Raw genomic sequence first — 21,108 nt, forward strand, 5'->3', positions numbered from 1 at the left:
CGTCGCCTGGAGCTCGTCGCCACACCATGAAGCCGAGAGGCCTAGTCGGCGTTGCTCCCTCCTCCGGTCACCATAGGCCACGAAATCGGTCCCAAAAGAAGCGTAAGGAGCCGTATAGCAAACCCTCCAAAGGAATCGAATCAATTCGCCTTGAGGTAAGAGATCGACGATATGAAATTCCAGGGTTCATAATTTGGGATTTTTTCTATTTGATTTCGATTGATGGGTTTAGACTCCGAATTGGCCTTAGTAGTGAACTAGAAAGTTGTTAGAAATGTTGTATAGATTGTGTTGATGAAATTTGATGATGATTGGAGGTCGCGGGTACCGGCGCCGCCGCCACTGTTCCGACGGCGCCTGGCGCCGGAATCCGACCGAGTGTAGGGCTCAAAATAACCCTCTCGGTGTAGGGAATTCGTGAATACCTTGTGAGATTGGATTGATGAAGTTAAGGATCGTTAGGATTTGTTGAAAACACGCGTTATCGGGTTTGTAAATCGTGAAAATCCACCTGTTGAATTGATCTTGTTTTCGTCATAGGATATAAGGATTAATTAATCGGACTTACTAGATGTGTTGGTGGTTGACTTGGTCGAAAATGGGATTCTCGGCTTATTTCCTCGACCAAAATGGTGTTTATCTTACTAAGTTGAACTACAAATGGCTTGATCCCTTGTAAAGGGTACGTAGGCAACCCAACTAAGGTTTGGGTGCAGCCACAATTAAATTAGATTAGATTTCGGTTGCTGGTTTTAATTTTGGTTTTAACGCATAATTAGGTTAATTTTTGGGACGGGTCGTCTCACTAAACCTAGGAACTCAGGGTTAGAATTACGTGCTGATAACGTGTTTGAGGAAGAACGAAACGAGAATAATAACGACGTAATGGAACATAACGTCACTCTTTATTGACGATAATGGGGCCTATATATAGGCATTATACAACCATAATCTCGTAGGATTCAGAGTCCTAATCTATTACGGAGATGCGAATCTATCTCTAATAGAAAACCTAATAAGGCTAAGACACACATGATGGTAGAATAATAATTCTCCTAGAACATAGTGGAATTAAGGATTATTTGTAATCATCCAAGATCGTGAATGGTATATAACATTGATGATAATAATACTCACATATCATTGAATTTTTTAATTAGATTTTAATTGTTTTCATTCATGGTATGTACTTGCATTAAAACCTAGGAGAAGCAAACCCCCATCGAACAAAAAAAATCAAACCCAGCCATGTCTGATAAAAAATTTCATAGCGAAATTTAAAAAAGAAGAAAATATTCCGGGAGAATTATTATTCTACTCTTGTGTGTTTTAGCCTTATTAGGTTTCACGTTAGAGATAGATTCGCATCTCTGTAATAAATTAGGACTCCGAATCCTGCGGGATTCACGTGATGTAATGCCTATATATATAGACCCCCGATATCATTTAATAATACACTATTTTCATCATGAAACACGTTATCACGCACTTTTCCCTAAAACCCTGAACTTTTAGAGCCCTAGAATTTTTTTTCTCCACCGCCGGCCGCCTTCGTCTCCGACCTCCGGCATCTTTCCGTCGACGCAGCCCCTGCCCGCCGCTCCTTCTCGCCGCCACTGTAGACACCCTTCAGCCTTTGCCGACCCCTGCAGCCACGGCAAACCTCCTGCCCGCAACCCCTGCACGCAGCCTCGCTGCCCCGCAGGGTCTCCTCCGCATTTGCTCCGCAAAAACATCTTTTTGCCCCGCAAGTCCCCGCATCAAAGCATTCAAAATTGCTCCCCCCACATATCACGCAAGAAACACGAACTTCACAAGCAAAGTTTTTGCTCAAGAGAAGCTACTCTCGTCTTCTCTACCCTTTTGGGCCTATGGCTTGCCGAGCCCAATAGCCCTTTGGGATTCATACTATATTTTCTTTTCCTTTTTCTTTTTCCTATTTCATTATTTAAATGTTCATTGGCACATTTTTATTTCTAACGATATTTCACGTGCTCGTATATTGGGCCCCAAAAGGAGGGCCTAGACCTAAACATTCTTCAAGGACACAAGAATACCATCAGCCGCCGAAGGAACCTGCCCCGACTCAACTGGAACCGCCGCCGTCGGAACACCCACAACAATGTCTACCCACAGTCGCCGGACCATTACCATCATCGACGCTCCATTGTTACTGCTCCTAGGATGAGCGCCGCCTCAAACAGGCCCAAATGCAGTCTGCCTCATCCAAAAACACACCCCCAGATCAGATCTCGTCTGACCCAAAGCACGCTTCCAGATTTGCAACCCCCCGACCACCACCGCGCCCATATAATCGCTCCCCTCCGACGAAAAATCCAGCGAGCCCAGAGCCAAAACCCGATTAGTGACCCGATCTCCCTGTTCCCGACAACCAACCCCGATCTAACTTCTAATGAGGAGGGTGACACACAACCCACGAGGGGTCGACAAGGCCGACCTGTCAGACGACGGCGATGGGCTTGCCGCCGGACAAGAAACGCAAACAAATTTTTTCCTCTCAAGCCCGTGAGGCACGTTCCTCTCGAACTATTTTTTAAACTTTTCCGGAGAGGGACTCACATTCATAAGATTTCTAGTTCTAATAGGTTTGTTATTTCCTAGGTTTAGTATTCAATAATGGTTTTAATTAAGTTTGTTTGAAATGTGTGTTTTTTTTTTTGCATCTTCAACAAGATGATGGAAATTAAAATGATTGGAAAGTTAGTTTTATGTATGTATATATGTTTTAGTTACAACAGTCCCCATCCAGAGTGAAGGTTCACTCTGAAGTTTCAGAGTGAAGTTCCAATTTTGGCACACTTTTCGGTCAAATTTTTTCACCATAAGCGATTCAATATTTAGTTATGCTATTCAAGATCATCTCTATAAAATTTCATCCAATTTGACAATAATTTGAGCTTTCAAAATTGAGATTTACACGAACGGTTCACGTTGAACAGTTTTAATTCATTCATTGATTTAATCTAATTTCAATACCTTAACGATGTCCGAATTAGATGAAATTTTGTAGAGATGTTCTTGAATAGCATATCTAAATATTGAATCGCTTATAGTGAAAAAATTTGACCGAAAAGTGTGCTAAAATTGGAACTTCACTCTGAAACTTCATAATAAACCTTCACTCTGGATAGAGACTATTAGTTACAAAACAAGTATCATTTGTATCACGCTCACTTTATCAGATAATGTCATGATTGTATATATCACGTTAGGGTGAAATTTAAAACAGTTTAATCGATTGTTTTCTTTTGCATGTATGTAATTTCTAGTTAAAAAGATTTAATCTTTACAAATTTTATTTTTATTTTTTGTTCTTAGAATATTGAAATATAAAATCATTACAAACATCGAAGAACATATAAAATTTACGAAAAATGAATCATCTTCGTGATTCATAGGAAACAAAGAATACCTAACTCACAATAAGTTATTTGTTTCAGTCGGATTAACAACTCAAATGATGTAATAAATTTTATGAGTTTACTCATACCCACCCGCCAATGTGTGACAATGTCGCTAGACTCAGATACCTTTATAATTAAATTTTAAAAATATTTTTTTGATCGGAATTAAATTTTATTTTTAACTGATTCGCTAAGAAAGTAAACAAAATTAAAGAAGGGGTAGATTTACTGCATTTATAGCGAGGGCGCAAGGAAAACGAAAAGACGAGAAACAAGGACAGAGAAAGTAAACAAGGAAGAGAAAGAGACAGAGATTGAGTTGTGTCTTCTGTAATCTTCAAGAAGGTAACTTGAGCTTACTGTCGTGTCTTGCCTGGATTATTTAACAATGGGTTCCTTCCTGCAACTATGTTCTGATAATCTTTGCGTTCATCTTCATTTTAATGCTCTAGACCTTTTCAATTTCAAATTCTAAATTTTGATTCAGTCTATTGGGTTATTCGAAGTTGATATGTTTCCAGAGAATAGAGTTATTCTCTGAACCATGATTTGTGTATTGAGTTTGAATGGTCTGGGTGCTTCTTGCTTTGGGTTGTGTCGGTGAAACAAAGATTTGGGGACTCTGGGTCATATTGTATTGAGTAAGCTGATCAAAATAGATTCTTTAAACTGATGTTGTTGGTGGCTTGGACATAATGTGAGTGGCTCCTATATTATGCACATTTTTGTGTGTATAGTTTTACATGGCTCTGTCAGTTGAATTCGGGTTCTTGAATGTTGCTCATTTGAGAGTTTGATTTCAAGTTTTAGTAATAAGGAATCCAGGAAAATAGTGAGTCAATGTTGTTAGATTAAGTCGGGGATTGGATCGTACATAGGATGCCCTGGAAGTTAATTATGTTCTGCATGTTGGATTTTCTGTTTGGAGAATGGAATGAAATTGTCAGTATTTTCACCTTGAGGAGTTGAAGTTGAGTGCGGTCTGAGATGTGTCATAAGATTGACATTTAAGCGCTTAGTATACGTTGGCCATTGCAGTTATTTGTTTTTTTTTATTTCATAATAATGTTACATAGGCCTTCTTATTTCTGTTATGATGGCAGTTTATTCTTTCAGTCATTTAGACAACATGGGTTCTGGTTTCTCTTTTGAATCAAGACAGCTAAGACTGTGAGTCTGCATCACCTAAGTTATACCTTAGGATTTTTATTTGTGTACAAATACATACTTGTAGCTTGCATAGTTGAGGTCGGAGATGTGATCATAACACGTGGACTTTTCAGACACTGTATTGTTCATTTGTGCGATCAAAATTGCATAATTACTTCACTGTTTCATATTTCATTTTCTGTTCCATTTTTTTAATCATTCTGTTCCTTGTTGGCCATTAGTATATGTAAAGTTTAACTTATGCCTGTTATGGCAACATCCTCATGTTGGAAATTATTACAGCCTGTGTAATTTTGGTGGGACTATCTAATTTCATTATTTGTACTGCAGGACTGCTTAATATGTTAACTCTTTCCTTTGGGTGGGTTTCTAATTCCACAATTGTTTCTTCTGTTCTTCCTCTCAGGTTTAGAGAGACTAAACAGATGAAGGATGGCTTGATATCTGGAAATAGGTTTGCTTTCCTTTGCCAGGATATCATGGAACTTGAGTCCTCAATTAGATCAATCTGCCAACAAAATCTGTTGTAATGCCCTTAACAGGGTTTGGAGAACACAACATATACTTTAAGAGTCAGGTGAGTACCTATTTCTGTATCCTTCCAGGAACTGGTGTCACCATTATATTACTGTAGTTATTAAGGTAAGTTTACTAGGTATGGTATCCATAAGTCATTCATGTATATTCATACACCCGTATTTAACAAGGAAGCTAAGGCCATTTCCTTGGTTCAGACCGCTCTGTTGTGATGCAGAATATGATAACATTGTTGGACTTTAATTAGTGTATCGGTAGTATTAGAAAGTATGTCTGGTGAGAGGAACTTTGTTATATCACTTATATATATCGAAATTTTAACACATGCTTTGATCTCCCAGGTTTGAGAGGTAGGAGAGTGGCCTGTAATATACTGACTGGAAGATACTGAAGAAACTACTTCAATTCTGGCATGGATCTGAACACTGAAGAAGGATCCAATACTGACAATTCAGATGAGGAAATTGAGTACACAAATTTGATAGAAGAGGCAGAATTGCAAGATTGTACACGATACAGAGGGAAGCTATATAAGGATTTGACATTAGAGGATTTGAAGGGAGTTGAGTTTAATAGCATCGAGGAAGTGGACAACTTCTATATTTACTATTCCCTAGCCAAGGGGTTTAGTGTAAGGAAGTATAAGCTCGACAAGAACCGTTCTGGTACACAAGTTATTAGAAGAAAGTTGGTTTGCTCAAAGGAAGGTAAGCGAAAATCTGCCCGGAAAGATACTATTAGTCATCAGCAAGGGTCAAAGGGGAAACATGACAATAGTCAGCATTGTCAACAGGAACTGATGGTGATCAGTGGGCAGAACCCTCACAAAAAGCAGTGCACTTACACCAGACGAACAACAAGAATGAATTGTCCAGCAAGTTTTACTGTTAGGCTGTGTACCAAAAGGGGGGTGTACTATGCCTCAGAGTTCATAACTGAACACAACCATGCTTTGGCTGCACATCGTCAGTCTCAAAGTTTGCACCTCAGAAAGCATGATGTTACTCAGGTTAATGCATCGAGGAAGGTTTCAGTGAGAACATGCGATGCTTATGAGTTCTTAGTTCACCCAGTCAGAGGGTATGAGTTTGTTCGGTTATACAACAAACCACAGGGTGAAAGGAAAGAAGTTGTGATGGATGGGGATGTGCAATCATTGGTAACTTGGATGAATCTCAAGGCAATGGGGGACCCCCATTTTTATTGCATATTCAGTGTTGATAAAGAGGGGAGGCTTGCAAATTTGTTCTGGCGAGATGGGCAGTCGTTAATGGATTACAATGCTTTTGGTGAGGTATTGATTTTTGACAGCAGTGAAAAATGCAACATGTATGGCAAGACCTTGGCTGTATTTGTCGGGTGTAATAACCACAGAGCCACAGTCCTTTTTGGTTGTGCATTGTTAGTAGATGGAACTGAGGAAACTTATGATTGGGTTATTACAAGCTTTCTGACCTCCATGCATGGGAAAAAACCAACTTCAGTTATCATAAATAGTGATGCAATATTCAATGTGGTAACAAAGTTTATACCAGAGGCCAGACACCGACTTTGTGCATGGCATGTGGGGAAAAATGGGTTTCAGCATTTGAAAGATGTGGATACACTGAGACATTTTTACTATCTGATTTTTGCTGGTCTTACTGTTGAAGAATGGGCAAGGGCTTGGCAGTACTTTGTGACATTGAACTGCCTGGAGCACAATGAATGGGTGACTGATATGTATCATAAACGTGAAAGGTGGGGGGAGGCCTTTTTCCGAGACCATTTTTTTGGAGCAATCTGCAGCACCCAGCGATGTGAGGAGATCCATAGAAATCTTGAAGAAGGTATTGACCTTTATATGAACATGTATGAGGTGTTGCCCCGGGTGGAGAAAGCGATTGAGCGGATAAGAAATCGGGTTCTACAGGATGGTTACCGATCACAGAACTATAGCCCAGTATGTGGAAACCACATGCGTTGTTTGCAGGAGGAGATCAGTAAAAAATTCACCCGTGACATATTTCTTTTAATCCAAGAGCAGATTAATTTTGAGTCCAACTTTGTTATTGGGCAGAGAGGTGTTCATCCAAAAACAGGTGCATCATTGATTTCGCTGATGCAATATGGTAAGCCTGATCATATGTGGACTGTGTCGTACCAGTCTGATGAAAGCAACCCAACATTTGTGTGTTCTTGCAAACTGTTCGAATCTGATGGCATTCCATGTTGTCACATTTTTGCCGTCATGAAATTTGAGATGCTTACAACATTCCCAGAATCGCTGGTGAATAAAAGGTGGACAAAAGAAGCCACTGTTAAGCGGACATTACCAAGTTCTGGCTTGGTTAGTAATATGTCTGTGCAGATCACGCGGTATGGTGAATTAATGGCAGAATGTGCTAAAATCTGCCATATTTCTTCCTATAGTGAGGAGGGGTACAATGAGACCAAAGAAGCTCTGAGCCAGCTGAAAATACGATCCCAAAAATACTGGGGTGGAAATGAGTTTCAAGATAGTGTCCTTTCCCACAACCAGCCCATGAATTTGACTCATCACCCCGAAGAAGCCCGGGCATTTGAGTTTTTTGCTGGGTATGAGAAAAGTAAAAATGCTGCTTTGGGCTCCAAAATAAGTGGACTTCCAGATTTCTTTCAATACTTCAGGCCCTTTCCCAATGTGTGACAACCTTTGCAGGCATCAGACGCCGAGAAAAACTGATCTTCGATTCAAGGTTAGCTGGTGTCTTGGGTTGCATTGTCATATATTTTGGGTTTCCTAGTGCTACCCAGATCACAATGCTTTTGCACTAGTTTATTCATATGTGGGAATTTTTTGTCGCCCACATTCATGGAGAATTCATAACTCCAATTTTTGCACTAGTTCATGCATAGGTGGGAAATATTATCTGCCTCAACTGTTCATGATAGTCTGGTAATAGTTGACTCTTATTATTTTAGTGCGCATGGCCGTGAAACTAAGTGCATATTTGGGAGATGGGGGCAAAGCCTTGGATTATCGACAATTTTTATGGCTACTTCAAATTCAGGTGTACACTGTCATCTGTTTTCCAGGTAATCTTAACTGTTGGACATCTACCTATTGTAACTATTTTGATCCCAAATGTATTATGTCTTAATATTCTAATTTCCATATTAAGGATTGTTACTGATGACTCAGTTATGTTGATTGCCATATAACCAATTGCATAGTTGAGCTGTGGCAATTACAACATGTGCCATAAAGGTCCGTTATGAAAAGATTCTGCATTTCAATGTAAAATTGTACTTGGCACTTTGATGTAGCCAGGCTTGACAGAAACCAATGGCCTCAGTATGCCATAGTGTAGTCAGCCATGGTTGTTGCTCATTAACTGTAGCTACACTGTCTGACTCTAAGAACAGTTGCATTTTTTCCTGGTCCTGAGAATAAAAGTAGGTTTTGGCGATTTTTGTTTTTCTGTATCCGTGAAGTCAGAATTGCATCCTTCACAATTCATCTGTTACTCCCGTCTATGCATTGCCTTTGACTTCTCAAATATGATACTCTGATTTGGCTGACACTATAAAGTCACACCTATTTAACTACATTCAGTCTGCATTTTCAGGGGACATGAAATAGTTCAGCTACCTCCACATCATGCCGTAAACAAGCTTCACTTCAGAACATGTAATTGAATTGGTTGTAGACTTGTAGTACTCGTTCGTTGGCAGAACAATCTACAAGGAAGATATATATTTATCATACATGTTGGACAAATGCAACCTGCCCGTGCTAATTTTTTTTCTTATTGTGTAAGATAACAGACATGTTAGTTCTTCTTTTCACTGTTAAGTAATTTCAAATTTCTACTTCAAGTTGTTCACGTTTGTTCTATTTTCCTGAGAAATTACCTAATTCCGGCTCAGTGAGTAACATATATGACCATGTTGACCTTAACTTGCACAACTCATCCATTTCCCATCAGATCTTTACCCCAGCCTTTATACCTACAGGGATGATCGGGTGGAGTTTCTGATTAGTCAGAAAAGAAGAACAAAAGCACATAAACAATCTCTTGTTTATGCCAGTGTTGTCACCGCAGCATGGTTCAAACTTCAAACAAAGAGTTTTGCTGCAAAATTGTTTATGTTCCTGTTCATTCTTGGAGTATGGCTTTTGCAACTCTAGTCCACAGGATCTCCCCCAAAGACCCCAAAACCCATCTGCCTCATGGTAAGTATAGTACGCGAGGTCAATGTAGTGCTTTGAGTTGATTAGGTCGAAATCCAGTTTGGTAGGGATCCTGATCGAGTAACATAGGTCTCTCTTCGATGCAAGGTTCCTCTTTATAGGAGGTCTAATGACTCCAGTTGGGACGATAAAGCTACAATCAATGTTATAAAAAGCAGCTGCCTAAGCGCTAGGAGGTCGGTTTGCTTCGGCGGCCATCCTCGGCGTTTTGCGAATTAGGCGGCCCTAGGCGGTCAAAAATCAGTTGACTAAAAAAAACTAAAAGAACCTAGAGATTTAGTATTGCATTTGTTTTATAATTTATCTTTTATTTTAATATTTTTATATGGACTTTGCACTTAATTTATTGTGAATTTAGATTATTTTCAAAATTAATATTAAGCATCATTATATATTTTTAATCATAAAAATAATTTACATATTTAATAATTCGAAACCGCCTAAGAGGCCGCCTAGCCGTCTAGGCGCTAGGAGGTGGTTGTCCACTTGCACACCGCCTAGCGCTTTTTCCAACCTCGGCTAAAATAGAATACTAGTCTAGTTACTCTAGTAAATTTCTACTCGAGACGCATAGTTCCTACCATATTTAACTCTAGTTTGGTGATTAATACATCTATCCCAAAAGAAATGTAATAACTTAGGTTCTTTACTTGAAGCCAGTTTAAATACAGTATGTAAAGACCAAGCATTAGTAACAATGTTTCCTGTAGAAGGATGAGTAACTAATTGATATACACATATTCTAGTTCAATCTAATTAAAACAGAATCCGTATTCTACTTCTAAGTTTCTAACCCCTAATTCCTTCCATTTCTGTATTTGAAAGCAAACAAGACGAAGAAAAATAAGAAAGGCACAAGGGACACTTTCCAAGGATTAGCAGCATGCCTGTGGAGAAATGAAAACTGCACTGTCGAGCTAATGCACTGGATACACGCAAGAGCTAATCCAAAAATTTCAGGTAAGATACCCCATATTATGTTACCGTCGGATGTGATTCTTCTTTGTTTCATGGCATTGAGAGTGAGGTCCAAGATGCAAACAAGTACAGCTACAATAGACAACAGCATACCATATAACGCATAATGAGGCTTCCGTGGGGTGGACACCTGATCAAAAAATGCTGAAACAGCCTCAAAGCCGAAGCCAGTGACTGAAAAAATCCAGACTGATGAAGGAATCTACAAAATGGAAGCCAGTAGTTGACAATAAGATCAACTTAACATTAAAATGAAAAGAAGAGGTTCAATTATAGTATTTGGTTTTGATGATTACCCTTGTCCCAGGGCCAACATTTGCCCCAAGGCCAACTGCAACTGTGGAAACAGGAATCAACGTCTCGGTATTGGAATTTGAAATATTAAGGACCTGAAAGTATGAGTGATAAGAAGCTAAGAACTGTAAGATTGTTCATATAATTGTGAAGTTCAAAAAAAAAAAAAGGCATGCTGCAATCAGTGAAAAAGAAGTTGCATTATAACGGTTCAATAATGGTTTTCAGTTTTATCTAATCCTTACTGCGTGGCCTGGTTCGCTATTGCTGGTAACCGCATGACCAGAGGATTCGGATGCAACACTAAGCAAAGGTGACAAACTGAGGTTGGAATCATCATGCCCCTGATAGAAGAAATTATTCACATAAAACATTAAGAAAATCCTGCAAGACAAGTATAAGAAAGAGGATTATTTATGCTTGACATTACCAGTGCCTGGTTTGTCTCGCCATAGTTGTTGTAATCATGGGAACCACGGCTATGTACAGGCGAACTGTTTTGTGTTGAATCATTGTTGTTCTCGACAATGTCCACGACTATTTGATCAGTGGAAGGAATAAATTCCATGACGCCATGCCCATTAGAGTCAGTTGAAGAAGGCTGTGCCTCCGATGGCTTGGGAAGGTGCATTGAGCTAACACCACCACATTCTTCGATGAAGTTGCCTTGGCAAAGAGGGCATGCCACATTGAAATCCACAGTGGCAGAGACCAGTTCACGACACTGGTGACAGTAATACCTGCGGTTAACATAGATGGCTTCCTCTGTTCTCTCTGTTAGAACAGGATCATCTTGATGCAAACCATTTATTCCTGCAACACAAGCACAACAATGACCAAAATTCCTGCAACATTTGCTCCAGAAAATTAAAAAGAAAAATTGGTTCCTTGTGTTAATCTTAGTTCCTGTAAATTGCTCACCACTGATAAATTGGAATGCAGCTTGTGAGACCAAGATTGCAATGCGGAATTCCTACAATATTCAAGATTCGGAAGATGTAAGCCCCATACGTGGATACCTATCAGATTAACTGTTGAAAGTATGCATACATACATTATAGGAATTTTTGCATAAATACCTACATGTGTGTAACAATTTTTTGATCGAATAACAACTAATAGGCTACAACGAGTCAGTTGTGAGTCAAAATCACTACTAGAAAGAAAGATTTATGCCACAAGACCAAACCGTAACTGAGTTTAACAATTTGTGCATATGTATTCAACAACTACATCCATGTTCATTTCTAACAATGAAAAGCTTGAACTTTTGTCCTCCATGCGTGTAATGCTGCTGAAGCAATAGGATCGATAATGAAAGACACAAACAACGTCCGAAAGCTACCAAAAATATATATTCCAGATCAAATTGAGAGAATTGAGAGAACAAAACTCAACCTGGTCAGCTCTGCGAATAGCTACTGCTGCTTCTTCATCGTGACGCAACAAGCGAAAGCTTGGGCTGCGGTTCTTGACCCGGGAATAGAGTTTCCTCCATCTTCGGCTTCCCATGGATTTCTCTCCAATCAGTCTCTCACCCAAATCGTTATCCATGACCTCCCCAAATCCTACAGTAGTGTCAGCTCTTCCCGGTTTCAGGTGCTCGCGCTCAGACGGCTAATTCTACAGGTTGCTTGTCGGAGGTCGAAAGCGATTACTGATGGCTGGCTGTATTACTGACTGAAGTCTACTTCAGGGTGCTTCACATTTGTAGGAGGAAAACCGGTTACTTGGGGAAGTCAAAAAAACCAAGCAGAGTATTGAGGGATGACTCATGAAATTTGAGGGAAAACCGGTGGTAACAAGATCTAGTGTTGAAGCAGAGTATTGAGGGATGACTCATGAAATTTGTGAGCGCTCGTAATTTATTGCCCTAAGCAAGTCATGAATTTACTTTGACAATAAGACAACAATTGATATATCACAAAATTCGGTACAATATGAATCGATGGTTGTACTTGAATGACAACAAATTGCAAGGGTACATGGCAAAAGAGACGTCCAACACTATTTGGTCCAACACTATTTGGTCTTGTAGCACCTTTAATATTATGTCTCCGAGGTTCTCCTAATTACACCTTTAATATCCGAGATTAATTACATCTTTAACATAATTACAATACGACTATGAGATGTGTTCGAGGTTCATTTAAAAGCAGATCTCATAAATTTAGGCCTTAAATGTCTTAATTCTATGTGTCAAGTTTAGTCACATAGACACATTATATTATTTCCAAAACTATGCAACATCATAATTAAGTAAAAAGACCATTAAATCATTTCAAATCTAATGGTTATTATTTATTTTGAAAATATCTAATGGTTATAATTTGTTCTTTACATTTGACTTCGTTTTTCTCTCAATTAAATGTAATTACTTAATGATAATTTCTTATCTCTTTAGTTTCAAGGATCTCATGAATTTAATTAATATCTTAGTATATTTAGATCTTTTGACTTTCTTCAATTTACTAGTTAGTGTAACTGTGCAAGGAAATAAACTTTTTCATAAATAAATTACGATTTCAATATGAATTTTGTTAGAATCACACAATATATTTAGTGCAAATTATATATTTTGTTGATAATATATAGGGCCCTTATATATATATATGTGCATATTCATATGTATTCAAATATGCAAAGCAAATATGCATTAAAAATATATATTTTTTAACCATCTTTTTTTAGGAGTTTTTTTGGTTTTTTGGTAATCAAAGAAAAAACAAATTGAAGAACAAATATTTGAGAAAAATATATTAAGGAAAAAATAGAACTCAAATATATAGAATACAATATGGTTTTTTGATATTAAAAAAAACAATTATATTTGGAAAAGATTTGATGGTCTTTCTACTTAACAATGATATTGCATAAATTTAGAAATGACATGATGTGTCTATGTAACTAGACTTGACATATATGATTAAGGCTAACAATCATGTTCCTTCACTTAATTATACCATTAATTTTAAAATGCTATCACAGCCGTACTTTAATCAAATGTAACTAGAATACTAGATCAAGATCAAAATGGGCTAATCCTCTGTCTTTTTTCTTCTCCCTCACTGAAATTTTTGTGAAACTAATTTTTAGGATCGATGCTTATGTTTCCCATGTCCCTTTTATGTAGGTACCAAAATATTTACTCAGACATGGTAGCTGTTGTTACCAAGGCATCACCATGCATGAATATGCCTTGTCTCATACGAATAAACATTACAAGTATTATGGTGCATCCATGATATCTACCAGCCATAGGATCACTATATTTTTATCAGCAAAAGTTATAAATCTTTGAAGTCCCCTACTAGAAATCAAGGAGAATGATGCGGAACAGGAGTATGAACTGTAGGATCAAGAAAACTTCTTATTAAGTTACAGGGGCCGGTACCAACATTGCAACTTCTTAACATATTACAGATTGAGAGTTAGTATCAATGGGATAAATTCGGTGTCCCAAAGGATCGAAATACCTTCTAAATGAGTTATTTATTGACACCTCAAGCTACACAAACTCATTATATCGAAAAAAAAAACTACACAAACTCACTGACTTGTTCTGTGGAACATCAAGTTGGGAAAAGCAACTCGAGATCAACATGTTTACAGAATGCTTGGACTCTCAGAGGCAACCCTTTTGGAGTCACATCCTTTAGAGTCAAACGACTGAAACTCCGCCCTGCCATATTTAGAATCACATCCTTTTGGCCTTCCTTCAGATTAAATGCTATTGCGATGCTTACTGAGTTACTATGTATGGTGTACATACATGTTACGTCACTAGGATTGAACCGGAAGTTGGAGTCATAAAATGAGAAAAGAACATGTGGAAACATTCTCCTAATAACTACAAAATGAGGACGATCACACTCACGATTGCTCATACTGATAGTAAACACATTCCGAAAGCAAGTTTGGAACTCAAATCTTGGAGGTCAAAGTCGATGTAAAAGCCACCCAATATGAAGCCTAAGGAAGAACTTAATTTGTACACGTTTTTATGACTTAAACCAGCGTGTTGAGTTCGACTTACAACGTAATTGAATTTGTGTGCAAGAGGTTGAGATAAGTGAGACCAAGAACAATATAATCAACATGATAACCAGTCTCTTTCGTGCGTTGAGTTCGACTTACAACGCAATTGAATTTTTGTGCAAGAGGTTGAGACAAGTGAGACCAAGAACAGTATAATGAACACGATATATAACCAGTCTCTTTCGTACGTTGAGTTCGATTTACAACGTAATTGAATTTGTCGCGTGCAAGAGGTTGAGCTTTTGCCTTTTTGAAATGTTTTTTTTAGGGGGTTGAAATGTTTTGATTAGGGAAGTGATAATTAATTGCAAATTCTAGTATGCGCTGCTATATGGCTGTTTAGGGTTTTGATCTAGCAGCATAGGTCTCCCTTTCGTACATGGAAGTTTGACTCTATTGCGAGTACAAAATCCGGGGGTTTTGTTTACGCAGCTTGTATCTTCCTGGTCCGATTAACCTGTACAAATCCGGGGTTAAAATCAAGGACCAACGGTGCACCGGCCTATGACTCTCTAAAACTTAAGTTAGGATCCATGGAAAGACTTAAGCTTGTGAGATAAAGACTTAAGGATACGTTACCCTTTAAGGGGAGGTTTCTAGCTGTCTTTATAGGCGCGTTGGGGGAGTGTTGCTTCCATTTCCCGATATGGGAGAGTGCTCATACAATATGTTTGTACTACTTTGGCGAGCTACTTTGGCGGCGCCGAAAACGGCGCCCGAGCTAGTGGTGGCATGGCCTGCCCTGCCAGCTCAGTGCCCCGCCGTGCTCAGTGCCCTGCAAGCCAGGCGGTCGGAAAAAGGGAGAATCCAGCAGGCAATTACCATGTTCAGGGGAGGTGTTAATAAGTCCCCGGTCAAGGCGATTTCTTGGGTGGGGAGTTTAAATTTCCATTGCCAACGAATTCCCAAGTTGGAGTGACCTAGGATCTCAGTGCTAGGCTCGAAGGTTGGCTAGCAGTCGGAGCATCCATGGATCCAGAGAAAATTAGCGAGTGATCTAGGATCTCAGTACTAGGCCCGGAGGCTGGCTAGTAGTCGGAGCATCCATGGATCCGGAGCAAATTGGCTAGTGACCTAGGATATTAGTGCGAAACCCGGAGATTGACTAGCAATCAAAGCATCCATAGATCCAGAGCAAATTGGTTGGTGACCTAGGAGATATGCTAGGCCTCGAGGTTGTCTAGCAGTCAGAGCATCCATGGATCCGGAGCAAATTGGCTAGTGATCAGTGCTAGGCCTGAAGGCTGAATAGCAGTTGGAGCATCCATGGATCCGGAGTAACTTGGCGAGTCCCCAAAGTCCCCAACCAAGAAACGTCTAGAGCAAAAATATCTGAGGCATGCTGCGACAAGTTGCCAGCTTGTCACGGTTGTCTTGTATTTATTGCAAGGGACAGAATGGTGGAGCCAGGTGAACTGAGGCACTAGTGACGTTATCACTCATAATTATCAGTATGGGGAACTGAGTGGGCGTGGAAACAATACGATTAATAGGGGGGATGTGCACACGTTCAGCGCGTGGGTTTGTGAAATCGAGAGGTCGAAAGTTAGTGGGGCACGTGGCGTTCATCGAGCGAGTCAGGGCTGTTTGAATTCATGGCTCGGAATAGTTTGGTTTGTATATAAAGTGGAGAAGGAGACTGCTCATAGTTGCGTATTTGTGTTTTCTGGCTAAAAGAAGAGAGAGAGAAACCCATTGGAGTTTGTTCAGAGTTTGAGGATTTAGGCGTTTGCAACCACCTGAATCGACAGAGTTCTCCAATTCTGACTACAAAAAGGTATTTTCCGATCCCTTTTTGGGTTTGTAATTTTGTCCGAGCCAGAGTTGGTAGTTTTGGACTGACTATTTGTGTTGGGGTGGGTTTGTAGCAAATGGAAAAGCCATCCGGGGTGTTTGCAATATGGAAGTCGATGTTTCGACTTCGACTATCCAGGATTTGAGCACCCCGGACCAGGCTGTTACTTTGGGGGGGGGGTGTTTCGGGGAGTTTGTCCCTGCTAAGTGATGCGGGGTCAGTAAATAACCTTTTGGGGCTTTTGGTGCAGCTTATATAAGATATAGGGGAGAGACGAGATACGGAAGCCAAGGCAAGCTGGGTGGCGGATCAGTACTACTTGGGTGACCAAGTTATCTATTCTCCCAGGGCGTGCGGCGATCCAGACTCTGTTCAAAGTGCCGGAGGAGATAATCTTGTGCCCGTTGGCGGAGGACGAGATGGCTCATGACCCGGCGCTGGGGTCATGTTGCACGTTAGAGTTTGCCATGGCGTGCGGACTTACATTCCCGTTGCCTAATTTCGTTCAGTACATGTTGTCGTGTCTGATTATGGCACCGGGGCAAGTCACGCCAAACATGTGGAGGCAACTACTCGGGACTGGGGTGATGTTCAAGACGTTGAGGCAACAGGTGCCGTGCTGGCAGGAGTTTATGTCGTGTTGGATGCTCAAATACATTGATAAGGCGGGGAGCGTGGGCTACGTGAAGTTGATCCCGCAGATGCGGAAGTACTCGCCTCTCATGAATGATTACCCAAGCTATACCTTGGATCACTGGCAAGACCGGGTGTTTGACATGGAGGGTTCATGGCAAGAGGAAACACCTGTTTCAAAATCGCAGGAAATTTTCAATCTATTGGTAAGATTTTACGGTGCACTTCCTCGGATATAAGATGTTTTTTGTTTGTTATTTGACCGCTGCTTGTTGGCTATTGTAGTGCCCGTGGCGACCCGCCTTATGCCATTGATAGAGAAGCAGTTGTCGAGGTGTATCTGAGCGTTTCCCGCTGCCGCTCGGAGTTCATACCGGTTGTGTGGCTTCGCAGTGTATGAACACTACCGGAGGGGGTGATGCCAAGTAGGTTGTTGTCAGTTGTTATTCGTTGTTTTTCAAGGTTGGACCCAAGTTACCAAGAGTTTCTTTTGCAGTGGCTCTGATAGAGGGCGCGATGCCATAAGAAAGAAACCAAGAATGTACGATAATGTCTCGGATGAGGACATTGATCTCACGATCGAGAATGGGATTGCACCACCGTTGAAAGAATTGGATGAGGCGGGTTCTTCTGAATTCTGCTTCCCCAGGAGGAGTATGGTGTACTCTCGGCCGAGGTGGCCACTTACTAGGGAGTTACCCCCAACCAAGAGCCACTAGAGGCCCCGGTTATCGAGGAGGAAGATGAGAAGGTGGTGGTGGAACTGGAAGGGGAGGAGAGAGGACGGGGTGAAGAGATGCATGTGGAGGATGTGCCGGAGGACGAGGAGGATGTGTCGTAGGTTGGATTGCGGCAAGAGGAGGGGAAGCTACTCTGGAGCAAGGTCCAGAGGTTGCGCACGGGGCAGTGTAGTTGTTCGGGCGGAACAAGCAACACAAGTAGCATATCTCGCGTCTAATGTGTTAGAGCTGCGTCTGCTGCAGGAGTTGATTGAATTGGAGATTGGTACAGTGTCTTTAAGGCGGCGGGGGGGGGGGGGGGGGAGGGGGGATGAAGAGATATCGGGACGAGGTTGCGACGGAGAGGGGTCACAAGAAATCCAAAAAGAGCTCGCACTCTACAAGCGGGGAGACTCAAGCTGATCTGACAGCGGGGTTGTCCGGGATTAGGGGAATTAGAGCCTCACATACTTTGGATGGTAGAGGATATGCGCTACAGGTGCTAAGGGCCAACTCTACAGGTACTTATCCCTTATGCTTTGTTCATAATTTTAGATGTTGTTTAACCAACTGTGGTTGTAGGCCGCAACTAAAATGTATGGCGCTCGAGAAGACCTCCTCGTCCACTTTGAGAAAGTGGTGACTGAGAAGGAGAAGATTGTCGCCGAGTACATCAAGGCAAATTAGCAGCTGGCCCAGACCCTCATAGTGATGGAGGACCAGAGGGCGGCAGCCTCCATCCGGATCGCGGAGGCGGAAGGGGCGGTGGAGGAGTTGCGAGATGTAATCCGGAAAGGGCGAGAGTCTCTAACTTCCAATGACTCGGAGGTGGCACGCTTGGGAGAGGAGCAGGAGAATAAGGAGAAGGAGATGGCAGCACTGGGGCGGACAACGAAAAAATTGAGGAAATCAGAGGCCTTTGTGCGGAAGCGGGCAGACAACTAAGTGAAGAAGAAGGAGACATAGCTGACATAGAAGAACAAGGCGGACATAGCCAAATTGGGGAAAGACTATGATGATAAGTTGGAGAGAATGAAGACCCACTTTGAGGCTGTCGCAGATGGAGCGTTGAAGACCCGGTTAGGGGATGAGCGGCAAGATTTTTTCAGCTCAAATGGAATCCCGAGAGAAGAAATTTGTTGCTAGGCTGAAAGCGGAGAGGGACGATATCGTGGCGGCCTACTGGGAAACCCCTGAATTTGAGCTGGCTAAGTAACTGGCCTTCAGTCTAGGAGTGGCCTTCGGCCAGGAGGAGTTCTTCCGAGTCGAGGTGGAGCTGGGTTTTGTTGTTGCAGCCAAAGGTCAGCTCTCTCTTAATGAGGCGGTAGTCCGGGCGGAGGAGGAGCGGAGAAAGAAATCTCAGGACCGGGCGTTAGGTACGACTTCGGGTCCAGCCGTGATCCCCCGGTTTCTACTCCCCAAGAATCAGTGTCTGGCTCTCAGGACTGAATTATTGTGGGCGGCAAGGCCATGGTCGACCGCAGACCCTGGTGTCACCACCCCTGCAGCAACTGGAGCGAGACTTGCGGGCCCGCCCATGAGTGTAAAAATGTCGAAGGGGCGAGGAGTCGGATTAGGCCAGGGCAAGGAGCAGTAGTCCGGGCGATACTTGTTTTTTTTATTTTTGCAATATGTAAACCAATTCCGATTTGACCGGTTAATTCAATGAACAATCTGTTTGTTTATGTTGGAATTGTTGTTGCTTTACCTTAGTCCAATTGTTGCATTCCAAATAGTGATTGATTAAATGGATATTGAGAGTGTAGTTATCCCGGACCAGGGAAATTAATGAACTTGGTGATAAGTTTGGCGAAATCAAATTTGGCGGACAACGTCGTTTATAATGCTAATAATTGACTAAGTTCATAGGACAAATAGTATAATGGTGATCACATGTGAGAAAATAAACTTGGTGAATAACAGACTAAGCATGTTTATTTGGGGAACAGATGGAGGTGTTGAGCGTTCCACAGATGGGGAAGATCGCGACCATCAGTGTCCCGGAGGCATAATGTGGTCGGCCCGACACAATTGATAATTTGGTGAAGGCCTTCCCATTTGGGCTTGAGTCCCAATGGTTTGGGGATGATCATTTTCATGACCCAATCTTACGTGGCAAAGTTTCGCAGCAGCACTTTTTTGTTATAGTGTCAGGCAATGCGTTGTTTGCTGTTTATATTCCAGAGATGTGCCCTCTCCCGGCGTTCCTCAAGCATATCCATGTTAAGTTGGAGGCCAGCTGTATTTGTATCCGGGTCGTAAGCGGCAACTCGCTCTGTTGAAACCTCTATCTCTATTAGAATCACCGCTTCTGTTCCGAAGGCTATGAGAAATGGGATTGCCCGGTTGCCTCCGTGAAAATGGTTTGGAGTGCCTATAAGACCTTAGAGAGTTTCTTGGCCCACAAACCTGTGGCTGAGTCCAGCCACTTCTTCAAGTTTCACTTGATGAGTTGGTTGATGGCTTCTACCTGACCGTTGGTTTGGGGATGAGTCGGGGAAGTATATAAGACGACGGTGCCGTTTTCCCGGTCAAACTGGCGGAACTTGTCATTGTCAAACTGCAGACCATTATTCGTGATAAATGCCTGGAGAATGCCAAAGCGGCAGTAGATGAAACGCCACATGAAACTTATCACCATTTATGTGGTACTTTTGGCCATGGTGTTGGCCTCAATCCACTTAGTGTGATAGTCGACCGCGAGGATGACATATTTCCCAATGCGGTCGGCAATTCCACAATCAGATCTAGTCACCACTATGTAAAAGGAACCGGGGAAACAATGATGGAGATAGGGACCAAAGGCTTGTTGTTGTAGTTGACATATTGGTAATATTGCATGCACAACCCAACTATAGCCTTCGAATATGCCTCTATGGTGGGTGTCACAAGTATCATGTGCTTCATATGCTAACCATGCGCAAGCTAATTTTTCTCGCCTACCTTCTACCTATAATGGCACTAGGATGATCAATCTCAGCCAGCCTCCTTGCACTACACCTTGTATTCGATGGTGTAGGCTTGAATCCTTGTACGGACCCTTTGTTCTACGCAGCGGAATATCTATGATCTATCCTTATGAGTGATTATGTCCCAACTCACAAGTCTCTCTACACACAAGTGTTTCCCGGTTTCCAATTGTGTGTGGGGGTTAACAAGCAATCACATGCAAACTCGGTTTTGTGGAACTAGTGTCCCTTTTCTCATTTATGAATTCAAATACAATCTAAAACCTAACATGGATCTTTACGATGGTTTGTCTAGCCCTAAAGTCTCATGCTCAAGACTACTAATTATTAATAC

General features: G+C 41.4%; 2 protein-coding genes across 3 annotated transcripts; one reads left to right on the forward strand and one right to left on the reverse strand.

Moving 5' to 3' along the window:
* Positions 1-3,671: 3,671 nt before the first annotated feature.
* On the forward strand, positions 3,672-8,975 carry LOC126786607 (protein FAR1-RELATED SEQUENCE 5-like). Of its 2 annotated transcripts, none has more exons than XM_050512463.1 (5): positions 3,672-3,770; positions 5,002-5,172; positions 5,474-7,849; positions 7,999-8,189; positions 8,723-8,975. In XM_050512463.1, the coding sequence occupies exon 3, from the start codon at positions 5,545-5,547 to the stop codon at positions 7,798-7,800; it is 2,256 nt and encodes a 751-aa protein (XP_050368420.1). In that variant the 5' UTR covers positions 3,672-3,770; positions 5,002-5,172; positions 5,474-5,544; the 3' UTR covers positions 7,801-7,849; positions 7,999-8,189; positions 8,723-8,975. The 2 variants fall into 2 exon arrangements, with proteins under 2 accessions (XP_050368420.1, XP_050368422.1); XM_050512465.1 differs by having other exon boundaries at positions 8,076-8,189.
* A 1,008-nt stretch (positions 8,976-9,983) lies between these two features.
* On the reverse strand, positions 9,984-12,269 carry LOC126788237 (uncharacterized). Its single transcript, XM_050514208.1, has 6 exons — positions 12,019-12,269; positions 11,542-11,593; positions 11,051-11,433; positions 10,866-10,964; positions 10,623-10,715; positions 9,984-10,528 (listed from the first exon to the last, which is right to left on the reverse strand). Exons 1-6 carry the CDS (start codon positions 12,172-12,174, stop codon positions 10,145-10,147), a joined length of 1,167 nt encoding a protein of 388 aa, XP_050370165.1. The 5' UTR covers positions 12,175-12,269; the 3' UTR covers positions 9,984-10,144.
* Between the last annotated feature and the right edge of the window lie 8,839 nt (positions 12,270-21,108).

Source organism: Argentina anserina, chromosome 3, assembly GCF_933775445.1.
Source record: "Argentina anserina chromosome 3, drPotAnse1.1, whole genome shotgun sequence".
NCBI lineage: Eukaryota > Viridiplantae > Streptophyta > Magnoliopsida > Rosales > Rosaceae > Argentina > Argentina anserina.

What these genes read in the sequence shown, in the direction of transcription:
- LOC126786607 (XM_050512463.1), top strand. Translation starts at nt 5,545, where the DNA reads ATGGATCTGAACACTGAAGAAGGATCCAATACTGACAATTCAGATGAG.
- LOC126788237 (XM_050514208.1), bottom strand. Translation starts at nt 12,174, where the DNA reads ATGGATAACGATTTGGGTGAGAGACTGATTGGAGAGAAATCCATGGGA. An exon ending in TGCATTCCAATTTATCAGTG is followed by an intron (nt 11,434 to 11,541) that starts GTGAGCAATTTA and finishes CTTGTGTTGCAG; the next exon opens with GAATAAATGGTTTGCATCAA. An exon ending in ATGTTGGCCCTGGGACAAGG is followed by an intron (nt 10,529 to 10,622) that starts GTAATCATCAAA and finishes TCCATTTTGTAG; the next exon opens with ATTCCTTCATCAGTCTGGAT.